This window comes from Lemur catta, chromosome 11 (assembly GCF_020740605.2).
Source record: "Lemur catta isolate mLemCat1 chromosome 11, mLemCat1.pri, whole genome shotgun sequence".
Taxonomy (NCBI): Eukaryota; Metazoa; Chordata; class Mammalia; order Primates; family Lemuridae; genus Lemur; species Lemur catta.
The window spans coordinates 60,184,042-60,196,562 of NC_059138.1; the positions used below are offsets into that span (position 1 = coordinate 60,184,042).

A 12,521-nucleotide genomic window follows, 5' to 3' on the forward strand; every position below is an offset into this window, starting at 1 on the left:
TATTGTAACTTTGATCTGTACCTTCTTTCAGCCGTCAGTTTTAACCTGGAAAGAAAGTCAAACTATACAAAAACTGTTTTAATATATGTCCTTAAAGATTACCTATCAGCTTTTGGAAAAGAGTAACAAGAAAGCAATTTTACCTAATTACTGCAGAGTAACTTCAGCCTTCTTAAATTAGGATCCTTAGTTCTCCAAGTGCTTAAAATATGTGAATACTTTTCTATGCATATGAAAATAATGTTTTGTTTCATTTGAATAGTTGTTTTATGCAAATATTTAAGAATAGCAGATAAGTGCAAAATGCAGTGAATTTTAGTGGAAGGTAATTATAGTTGTTAACTTTCAGTTTTGGCTAAGCTACTGGAAAAGTAATCATAGTCCCTTTTCTGTTACCATTCTATAGGTGTTTGGTATTCTTCAGTTATGTGTCTGAGATTGTGAGACTAACATTTTATCACAGAATTCTTACAGTAGTATTTTGAGATGGCACATGTTTTATATGTTTGTTTTCCATGTGGGAATTTCATGAAAGGATTTGATAGCAAAATCATATTTTCTCTTCTTATAGATGGGTTCATATTGTTTGTGCCCTGTATGTTCCTGGAGTAGCCTTTGGAGATATTGACAAATTACGACCAGTGACACTAACAGAAATGAACTATTCCAAATATGGTGCGAAGGTGAGACAAAGTGTTTTTGATTTCTAGGTTGCAATGCCTAGATTTTTCGTTGGATTTTCTCTGGTCTCTTACTTATTTTCTTTCATTTTCTAGGCAATATTATATTGTTTAAGAGTTATTATAGCTTGATGGTGGGCTTTAAAAGAAGATTGTCCTGGTTTGACGCCTGACTTTTATTTTCTTTCTTTGTTTTTTTTAAGCAGATTTCTTAATTCATCTTCACCTCAATCTTCTCATCTGTAAAATGGGAATAATTATAGTACTTCTTCTACATAGTAGTTGTGAATATTAATTGATTGCATATATTTAGACAGGTGGTCCTCAATTTATGATGGGGTTAGTCCCGATAAATCCATCATAAGTTGATAATTTCATAAGTTGAAATTTATTTAATTCACGTAACCTACTGAAAAACATCATAGCTTAGCCTAGCCTCCTATAAATGTGCTCAGAACACTTACGTTACATTGGACAAAATCATGTAATGCAAAGCCTGTTTTATAATAAAGTGTTGACTATCTCATGTAATTTTTTTGATGCTGTACTGAAAGTGAAAAACAATGGTTACATGGATACTTGAAGTATGGTTTCTACTGAATGCATATCATTTTCACATCATTGTAAAGTTGAAAAATTTTGAGTCAAATCACTGTAAATTGGGACCATCTCTATGTGTAAAGTGCTTAGAATAGTACTAGCACATACTAAGTCCTCAAATAATATTAATTATCATTGTATTGTGATTTGTTATCATTATTATAATATAAATGGAATTTTGGTTTATTGGAACCATATAATTACTTTTTTTCATATAAACTCTTGTCTTGCCTGCAATTATTGTTTGTATTGGTACACAGTTGGTTCACCATTTGTATTTCTTTAGCATTTTAAATATTTAGTGGATGCTTTTTATGGGAATGCGGTCTTTGTTCTGGGAATATTTTGCTCTGAGAATTTTTCTGTTATTCTGTTGTAGGAATGTAGCTTTTGTGAAGACCCTCGCTTTGCTAGAACTGGGGTTTGCATTAGTTGTGATGCAGGGATGTGCAGAGCCTATTTCCATGTAACCTGTGCCCAGAAGGAAGGTCTGCTTTCAGAGGCAGCAGCAGAAGAGGTACGTTTATATAAATCCATAGTTGGTGAATATGTTCATAAGACTTCTCATGACTTTGTTATATCCTATAACTGGTAAAATAATTAAAGAAATTTTAAAATCTATTCTTAAAGTCTTTGCTGAGATCACTGTTCTAAAATTTTAAGAGTAGATATCTATGAGTTTTGTCAGTCTTAAAGCTAGTCAGACATTTGGAAAATGTGCTAAAATTTTTATAGGGAGATCTGAGAGGTAAAGATAATTCAAGATGTTTTAAAGCATTAAAATGTCAACATAATTTAAACAAGAATGTGAAATTGTATTTGGGTAACCTTGTTCTGTTTTTCTCTAAGTAAAATCATTACCCTATCTTTAGTATCTGTTAGTATCTCTTTACTTTTTTCTTTTTTTAATTTCAGAATATTATGGCAGTACAAATGTTTTAGTTACGTGAATTGCTTTTCTACAGTTTGAGTCAAAATTATAAGTGTGTCCATCACTCAAATAGCGTGCATTGTACTCCTTAGGAGTGAATTTACCCATCCCCTCCCCTAAACCACCTGCTTGAATTCTGTTGAATTTTACTACCATATGTGCACTTGAGTATTGATCAATTACTTCCAATTTGATAGTGAGTACATGTGGTATTTGCTTTTCCATTCATGCAATATGTCACTTAGAATGATGGTCTCCAGTTCCATCCAGGTTGTTACAAAAGGTATTAGTTTACGATTTTTTTTATGGCTGAATAGTACTCCATGGTATACATATACCACATTTTATCAATCCATTCATGTACTGATAGGCACTTGGGCTGTTTTCACATCTTTGCAATTGTGAATTGTGCTGCTATAAACATTCCAGTGCAAGTGTCTTTTTAATAAAGGGTCTTTTTTTCCTTTGGGTAAATACCCAATAGTGAGATTGCTGAATCAAATGGTAGGTCTGCCTTTAGTTCTTCGAAGTATTTCCATACTGCTTTCCATAGAGGTTGTACTAGTTTGCAGTCCCACCATTCGTGTATAAGTGTTCTTTTCTCTCTGCATCCATGCCAGCATCTGTTGTTTTTGGACTTTTGGATAAAAGCCATTCTCACTGTAGTTAGGTGATATCTCATTGTGGTTTTGATTTGCATTTCCTTGATGATTAGAGATGTTGAGCATTTTTTAATATGTTTATCGGCCTTTATCTTCTTTTGAAAGGCTTCTGTTCCTTTCTTTCTCCCACTTTTTAATGGAGCTGTTTGATGTTTTCTTGCAGAATTCCTTGAGTTCTTTGTAGATGCTGGTTATTAGGCATTTATTGGATATATAGCATGCAAATATTTTCTCCCATTCTGTAGGTAGTTTGTTCACTCTATTGATTGTTTCCTTGCCTATGCAGAAGCCCTTTAATTTAATCAGGTCCCATATATTTGTTTTTGTTGCTGCTGTGATTGCCTTTAGGGCCTTCTTATAAATTCTTTGCCTAGGCCAATATCTATAAGAGTGTTTCTAGTCTCTTCTTCCAGAATTCTTAGAGTTTGATGCCTTAGATTTGTGAGTGGTGAGAGGTGTGGAGCCTGTTTCAATCTTCTACATGGGGCTATCCAATTTTCCCAGCACCATTTACTGAATAGGGAATCTTTTCCCCATTGTGTATTTTTGTCTGCTTTGTCAAAACTGTAGACGGTGGACTTGGAAACTCTCTGTCATCCACCATATTTCACCAGACCTTGCACCAACTGACTACCACTTCTTCCAGGCTCTGGACCACTTCTTGCAAGGAAAAATATTCAATTCTGAACAAGCTGTGGAAAGTGCCTTTCACAATTTCATTGCCATTCGCTCTCCAGGCTTCTTAGCTGCTGGCATAAGCAAGCTACCATTTAGACAGCAAAACTATGTTGATAGTTTAGGTGCACACTTTGATTAATTGTACTACTTCTTGTTTGGGATATAATAAACTACACTTTTGATTTGAAGTCAGACGTTTCATATTCTATGACCTAATAACTAGAGAAAGAAGATGGAATTAGCAGAAATTTTAGCTTACCTTTCTCTTACCTCTAGCTATTTAAGGGTTACAAATTAATATGTTGTAATGTCATTCATTTAACATATTTATTCAAGGGATATTCTGACCTATTATATGTTAGGTATTATAATACTATAGATCCCATAAAGATAGCAGTGAACTACACAGACAAATTATGTACTCTTACATTTGAGTGGCAAGTAGGGAAAGGACAGATAATGAAAAAACAAACAAACAAATATATAGTGCTAAGTACTGCCAAGAAATACAAAGTAGAATAAAGTGTTTAGGGAATAATGGAGGTAGGGTAATGCTATTTTATATGGGAAGGTCAGAAGGGATTCTTTATTAAGGTGACATTAATGAAAATAAGTGAGAGAAGTGATGATTGGCATGTGAATATTTGAGGGGAGAACCTTACAAGCAGTCAGAATACCATATGCAAAGGCCCTGAGAGAGGAACATACTTGGTTTGTTTGAGCACCAACAAGGAGACCAGTGTGGTTGTAACTTAGTTAGGGGCTGGACTGGTGAGAAGGGAGGAAGGAGTAATAGAGGTAGCAAGAGGCCACATCATGTAGGACCTGGAATAACATGGGGAGGTGAGATAAAAACCACAAGTTTTGCATAGAGTAGATATGAATTGACTGTTGGTTTAAAAGGACCACTCTGATTATTTTATTAAGTACATACTGTAGGGTCAAAGTAGGGAGACCAGTTAGGAAGCTGTTGCAACAGGCTTTTGGCAGAGGTAATGAGATATGACAGATTTTGTAGGTATTTGCTATTGGATTTTTTATAGAGTATAAAAGAAAGGGAGGGATCAAAGATGATTTCTCTTTGACCTGAGCTTCTGGTAGAATGGAGTTGAAGTTTAATGAGTTGGAGAAGGCTTTGGGAAGAGCAGACTTGTTTGAGAAGAAAGTGAAATTGAGTAGTTTTGACATGTTGAGTTCACAGTGCCTATTAGATATCCAAATGGAGATATCAAGTAGATAGTTGGCTATCTTAGTGTGAAGTTCAGGGCAGCAGTTAGGACTAAAAATATAAATTTGGGAGTTGCTGGAATATAGATAGTATTTATGGTAAGATGACTAGATGAAATTACCTAGGGTATAAGAGTAGGTGAGATAAGAAGAGGTCTGATGACAGGTCAGGCTACTTCAACATTCTGTGTTGGGCAGATGCGGGAGAATCTGCAAAGGAGACTGAAGAATGATTAGTAATGGAAAAGTGAAGTAAGAGATAATACTATCCCAGGGGTCCAGTGAAGAAGTATTTCAAGGGAGAGTGAGCTTTTGTGTTAAATGGGTAAGGTTAAAGTTTAGAAATGACCATTGGATTTATCAAATTGGAAGTCATTGTTTTTTTTTTTTCAGTTGACAGAACAGGAGTTATTCATTGGAGTGGTTGGTAGTCAGCATGAAAATTTGGGAGTGGAATAGAACTGAAGGTAGCTAATGTGGACAGTCCTTTGGACTTTTCCTTTTAGGGGGATCTTAGAAGTGGAGCAGTAGTTGGGTGTCAAAGGAAGATATTTAAACTTTTTAAAATACATATTGCGGTATGTATGCTAAAGAGAGTGATCCCAAAGGGAGAAAAAAAAATGCAGGAGAGAGATAGAATTGGTGGAGGCAGTAAGGAAGAGGGTATGGGATCCAATGCACAAGTAGAGTAACCTTAGACAGGAACATTTGGCAGTTTATCCATAGTAACAAGGAGGATAGGCAGAGGATATAGTAGGGATGCAGATAGGTTGCTATAAGTTGTCATTGGAGGATGTGGAAGCTCTCATTTCATTGATTTTCAATTTTTTTATTCTCTTTCTTTTTTTTAGTGAAATAAGCAAGATCACTGCACATCAGGAATAGGGAAGAGATAGTAAAGGTGTGCGAGGAGAGGTGAAGTTATTCGATAATTGTCTAGGAAAACAGAGAGTAAATTAACTTGAGAATGTGTTCAGTTGCTCAGGTGCATGTGCAGTGTAGGGTAAGAGTTGGATTAAAGTATGCTTCAGGTTCTGTCAAGGGAAGTTAGATGAGGAAGGGTAGGACTGAGAGTAGATACTCCATGCAAAGGAGCAGTTAACTGATGGGCCATAGAATAAATAAGGTAAAGAGGGCAGTTATGTGCATGGGCTGTAGGATAGTCAAAAGGTAGACAGTCAGTAAATTGGAGATCCTTATGGTTTTAAAAGCTTGTTTGAGTTTTAGAGGGAGTGACCAAGAAAGATACAAGTTCAGAGAATGATATTTTGGGTATTAAATTAAGGAGAAAGTACAGAGTCTAGGTAAAATCGGAGTATTGGATGGCTAAGGTGGGGTGGACAATAGCATTGATACTGTGTAATTGAGAAGATAAGTTTGATATGACACTAAGTCATTACAATACTTAGGCTTTTCTACTTTCAGTAAACACTTTTTACTAAGATACCAATAAAGCGTATTTACTTTCTTCAGATGTACAGTTTTTACAAATGCCAGCTGATTCTCAATGTACAAGACTTCCATTTGTATATGTGCCTTTGATCTGCTGTGTTGGTATTACTCAGGGAGTTTGTGAGAAAAAAATTAAGATTTTAGACCAAACCAAGCAATCTGGAGGCCCACAAACTAAATTTAACTCATGGATACATTTTGTTTGATAGGAATAGTGTTAAAAAAAAAACCTAAAAACCTTGAATTTGAATGCCTTTAGATGGGATATTTCATTTTGCAACAGGCCCTACAGTTCTCACATGTCCCACCACTTACTCCCTGCCCCCATCATTTATTTTTATTTTATGATTTTCTAGCATCTTTTAGGTCCCCTTTACTCATTTATGTTTACTGTTACTGCTTCCCAAGATATTCACATTTAAAGTTCTTTCCTTAGACTTGCTGAATGAGACTCTCTGGAGTTGTGCTTCAGTAATCTTTATTTAGAAACCTCCTAAAATGAATCTGATTATAGTCAGGTAGTGGTTGACAAAGACAGATCTTACATACTGGCTATGTATCTTGGTTTAGCGACTTAACCTTTGTGCTTTTCAGTTTTCTATCCATAATATTGATATTTAAATAGTAGAACCCACCTCATATGGTAGTGTTGAAGGTTAAATGAGATAATACGTAAAAAAGCACATGTGCTTGGTACATGGTAGATATTTGGATAAATGTTTTTCCCTTTCCATTGGGAGTAGTATCTTGAAAGCTCCATTTCTCTAAGCAGGTTGAAAGGATATTCCGTGTCAACCAATGAATTATTAATATTTAGGACACTATTTTGACTGGGTTAACAAGTCCAAATAACCAGTGGCTTAAACAAGGCAGAAGTTGAATTCACTATAATATGAAATTTCTGGCCAATTGGATACTCAGGGGAATTTGGTTCCAGGGATTAGGTTCCTTCTTTCTTGTTGCTTTACTTTCCCTTAGTCTGTTGTACTTTCCCACACAAAGACTTGTGGTTCCACCTTATTGAAAGGAGCAAAGAAGTGGTTAAGAATAGGAGGCTTCCTTTCAACGGCAGGGTCTAGGAATTTCACACACCTTATTGGCTGGAACTTAATCACATGGCTACATCTAGCTGTAGGGAAGCTGGAGCAGATACTTTCTAGCAGGGTAGCCATGTGCCCAGTAAAAACTCAGAGGGTTCTAGTACTAAAGGGAAGAAGAGGAGAATGGATATTGTAAGACAGTAGTTTCTGTGTAGTTAATATTTCTGTGGTATATCTCTTTCCATTCTGTAAGCAAATTTAATCCATTGGTTATTCTAGCCTTAGAATTGGAATTTACTGTCTCCTAATCCCAACTTAATTAATTAAAAAATTACTTGGGGGGGGAGGGGATGGAGGTATGACTACATGATGAGTGCCAGGTGCACTGTCTGGAGAATGAGAATGGACGCGCTTGGGACTCTGACTCAGGGGGATGGGCGGGACATGGACAATGTATATGACCTGAACTTATGTACCCCCATGATGAGCTGAAATTAAAAAAAAAAAAAAAAAAATTACTTGGGTTACTTATTCCTTTACAAATCTCTTTTAGGACAGAGATGACTGATGTTTTTCCTAAGTCAGAGTCTTGGTCCTAATGCTTAACTCACATATGCAGGCATGAATCTTATCTCTAATAACTTGATTTCAACCTTACTTACTTTAAAACAATAGAATGATTATCTAGATCTGGGCATTTTGGCTAAGATTCAACATACACCAAGATTTAGAGCATGTCATAAGAAAACAGCTGTGTCTGTGTGTTAATGCAATCTTCTGCCTACACTGTAGTATTTATTTTTAAAGTCATATGAAATACTTATAATTAAAATGCATTTTACTAATGAAGTAACTGAGGCCCAGAGATGTCAAGCAACTTATTTGAAGTCACACAGCCAGCAAATGATGGAGCCAAGATTTGTATCCAGGTTTTTATATCTCCAAATTCTGTCATCTTATAAGAGTGCTATACTATGACCTCTGTGGATATCATAGTACAGGATTGCCTCATATGCTTTTTTTTATATTGAGGACACATTAGATTTTTAAAAATAATTTTCTTTCTATTCTGTCTCATATGTCCTCCTTGTTAATGTCATCATTTCTCTTTGGGTTATAAAACCTCACCTTACTAAGAGACTCTTTTAATGTTACTTAGATAAAAATTATATAGATAGCTTATCTTTACTGTTTTTCCTTGGGACAGACCTAAAGAATGAATTACCTGTCATTTTGTTAGCAATCACATTGCAAATTATTTCTCTTGGCTACATCTTTACAAATTATTTCTGTTTTTGGTAGAATAAATCTTTTTTTAATACCTTACTTTTCATGAATACAAAATGTACCATTAAGCTAGACTGTGAAAGATGGCTGTGAGGGCGCTGTGATTCCATTTGAAGATTGATTGATTGATTCAAACTAGGTCTTGCTCTGTTGCCTGGGTAGGGTGCAGTGGCATCATCATAGCTCACTGCAACCTCAAACTCCTGGGCTCAAGCAATCCTCCTTCCTCAGTCTTTTGAGTAGTTGGGACTATAGGCTCAGGCCAGCACACCTGGCTGATTTTTTTGTTTCTTGTAGGGAGGAGGTCTGGCTGTTGCCCAGGCTTGTCTCAAACTCCTGGCTTCAAGTTATCTTCCCGCCTTGGCTTCCCAAAGTGCTGGAATTACAGGTGTGAGCTTCTGGGCCCAGCCTTCTTATTTTTTTAAATTATCATTTAAAAAAATATATAGCCAGCCCTCTGTGATGATGGATTTCGCATTGGCAGATACAACCAACTATGGATCAAAAATATTTGGGAAAAAAAAGAAAAAATAATAAATAACAATGCAATAATAAAAAATAATGCAACAATAAAAAAGAATACAAATAAAAACTAATACAGTATAACAATTATTTGTACAAGAATTACATTTGTGTATTGGGTATTATAAGGAATCTAGAGATTATTTAAAGTATACAGGAGGATGTGTATAGGTTGTACACAAATACTGTGCCATTTTTTATAAGGTACTTGAGTGTCTGGATTTTGGTATCCTGGGGGATGGAGGTCCTGAAACCAATCCCTCACCACCAATACTGAGGGATGACTGTATAAGTACACCTAAGTAATACATTAGATTTGATTTTATTATCTCTAAATCTACAAAGCCCTTTAAAGAAAAAAACTTACTGTTAATTTGAAGTTGATTTGAAGTTGATGCACAGAATAAAGTTTTAAGGCAGTAATTTTTATCATTAAGTATAAAAAACTATTTTTATAATTTATTATAGAAGTAATTTTCTCTAGGAGATTCTTCAAAAAGGGAATATTTTTTTGTGTTAGGTTTTTTATGACTGTTTAGAGTAAAAATGTTCACTTCCCCCCTCTTTTTTTTGTATAGGATATAGCAGATCCATTTTTTGCTTATTGTAAGCAACATGCAGATAGATTAGACAGAAAGTGGAAGAGAAAAAACTACTTGGCTTTACAGTCCTATTGTAAAATGTCTTTGCAAGAGAGAGAGAAACAACTATCACCAGAAGCACAGGTATGAGATTCATGCCAAAACTCATATTTTTTTCTTTTAAGGTTATGGATTTCAGATTTCATGTGTATTTTCCAGGTGACATGTGAAATATAATTATGAAATTTGGTTAGTTACCTAGGAAGTGAATTGTGATTAAGGTAAATGGTGAGTATAATTTGTGGCTAAATATATTACTCCTCATCTAGTCAACAGACCAGTTATTTATAAAATGTTTTCAGATTGAAAAATGTAGCCGATAGAAAATTATTCTATCAGTGCAGTATGTTGACTACACTGTTTTTGAGTCTGTTCAAAGGATTTGATCAGTTTGCCCATTATTTAAAATGTGTTTTTATGTACATTAATTAAATCTATGGAGTCTATTACAGTTATTGAGAAGAGAAACTGCATCTTAATCAGATTAGTTTCTCACAACTCTGATCATAAATTAGGACAGTTGTTACTAGGGGTACATCTAGTTTATCGTAACTCAAGAATTTTACAGTATACCTTAAGGACCATTGATATATGTAATTTGCATTGACATATGAAATTCTGGTTATCATAAGGAATATGTTCCATTTTGTTATCTTTTAAACTTTGTATACATTTCTTTTATAGGCAAGGATCAATGCCCGGCTTCAGCAATATCGTGCCAAAGCAGAGCTAGCTCGATCTACCAGACCCCAGGCCTGGGTTCCAAGGGAAAAATTGCCCAGACCACTCACTAGTAGTGCTTCAGCCATTCGTAAACTGATGCGGAAAGCAGAACTAATGGGGATCAGTACAGATATCTTTCCAGTGGACAATTCAGATACTAGTTCTAGTGTGGATGGAAGGAGAAAACATAAGCAACCAGCCCTCACTGCTGATTTTGTGAATTATTATTTTGGTTAGTATAGATACTGATACATGCACATTTTCACTGAGAACAATTTGCTAATGAAAATATTTGATATGCTGTTAATTTTTAGAAATTTATTAGCCCTGCTACATATATCACATAGAGGCATGTTTTCCTAATAAGTTGTGGGTTTTTGTAAAATGTTAGGTTGATGTATTTGTGGCTATACTTAAAAATGTTTTAAACAATGTAGGTTTATCCATGTGGTCATCCCTATGGCTAGTTTCTTCCTTTGCATATTTTGTATATCAGCTTTTATTTTCTACTAAAGTAAAATTGGATATTTAATTTAAATAGAGAGAAATATGCGCATGATTCAAATTCAGGAAAATATGGCAGAACAAAAGAATATAAAGGATAAATTAGAGAATGAACAAGAAAAGCTTCATGTGGAATATAATAAGGTAAGTTAGCTACAAAATGTGTAACATAATATAATAGATCTTGATGATTTCTTTTGTGATTTTATGACATTTCTGTTTATGCTTCATTTTGAAGTTCTTCTAGAGATTTTAGACTCCTCCCTATAACTCCTATCCCTTATTATCTTCATTATCATCACTATCTCTTACTGAGCACTTTTGTGCCAGGTGTAATTCTGATCTCTTTACATGTATTACCTCATTTAATTCCCACCTTCACTTTACAGTGTAGGTTATGATTATTGCTCCTATTTTGAGAGGAGGAAACCAAGTCCTGAAGAGGTTAAGTAATTTGTCCAGGTTCACATAGGTAGTAAAGCAATAGAGTTGGGGTTTGTGGCCAACATATCTGACTCTTCCTTATTTCTAACCAATACACAGTACTATAGAGCTTTTCTTTCTAAGTTTGTATAGAAACTTATTTTTAAATTACTGTTTATCATGAATTATAATGTTGCTTTTGATTAAAAACAGCACTTTCCAATTTACATTTTCATGTACTCCTTCTAATGACAAGGAAGATCAAAAAGAAATATATAAAAGCAAAATATTGCTAAAATGTCAGGTAATACGTAACATGAGCATATAAAACGAATCTTGTCTTACAAGAAAACATTTTAAGTTATAAAAAATTAGTAGGAAATAAGTTTCCAATAATCACCTACACTGCTGTGAAAAGAGTACTGGGATTAGGTTCAGAAGAACTGGGGTTTTGTGCTATCTCTGTGGTCTTAGCCAACTCATAAAAACTCCATGATCCTTAGTTTTCTCATTGGGAAAATGGTAGAAAAGCATCTTGATAGAGTCATAAGGATTAATTAGCAGAATTTGTGTGAAATTATATAGTAAACTATAACAATATATAAATATAGGTATTATCATTAGTAAAAATGTTAGCATAAAACAAAATACTTACATAACAGCAATAGATGGTGCTAAATAATTGGATAGCCAGTGGTATTGTGACTTGACTATATTAAAAGTATATGGAATATAAATGCAGATTATCTTGGACATTTATTGATCAGTTATTTAAATTTTCACATATTTTAATGAAGTTTACTAATTTGACTTATTCATTTTGTAGCTATGTGAATCTTTAGAAGAATTACAAAACTTGAATGGAAAACTTCGAAGTGAAGGGCAAGGAATATGGGCCTTACTAGGCAGAATCACAGGACAGGTTAGTTTCTTTCCAGTTGCTATCTTCTTCTTCAGTTGTTGCTTTCCATATGATTTTCAAAGAACAGATTTCTGATAGAACTGTCACTTTGCTAACTGAAGAATTTTGTTTGATCAGGGCCTAATCCTCTGGGATAATGATTTCTGCCTGAAATATATCTAGACCATTGGCAGCTACCTAGTGAGAACCTTAGCTTAATTTGGTTGTTTCAACAGCTATCTTTTTGCCA

General features: G+C 34.6%; 1 protein-coding gene across 5 annotated transcripts in view; it reads left to right on the top strand.

Moving 5' to 3' along the window:
• The window catches only part of PHF14 (PHD finger protein 14), a 159,263-nt gene that overhangs the window by 40,041 nt on the left and 106,701 nt on the right, over positions 1-12,521 (top strand). For all 5 annotated transcript variants that reach the window (XM_045565536.1, XM_045565538.1, XM_045565534.1 and 2 more), the window contains exons 6-11: positions 572-683; positions 1,660-1,797; positions 9,658-9,804; positions 10,405-10,675; positions 10,985-11,091; positions 12,197-12,292. In XM_045565536.1, the coding sequence (XP_045421492.1) occupies positions 572-683; positions 1,660-1,797; positions 9,658-9,804; positions 10,405-10,675; positions 10,985-11,091; positions 12,197-12,292 (871 nt within the window). The remainder of the gene's footprint in view (positions 1-571; positions 684-1,659; positions 1,798-9,657; positions 9,805-10,404; positions 10,676-10,984; positions 11,092-12,196; positions 12,293-12,521) is intronic.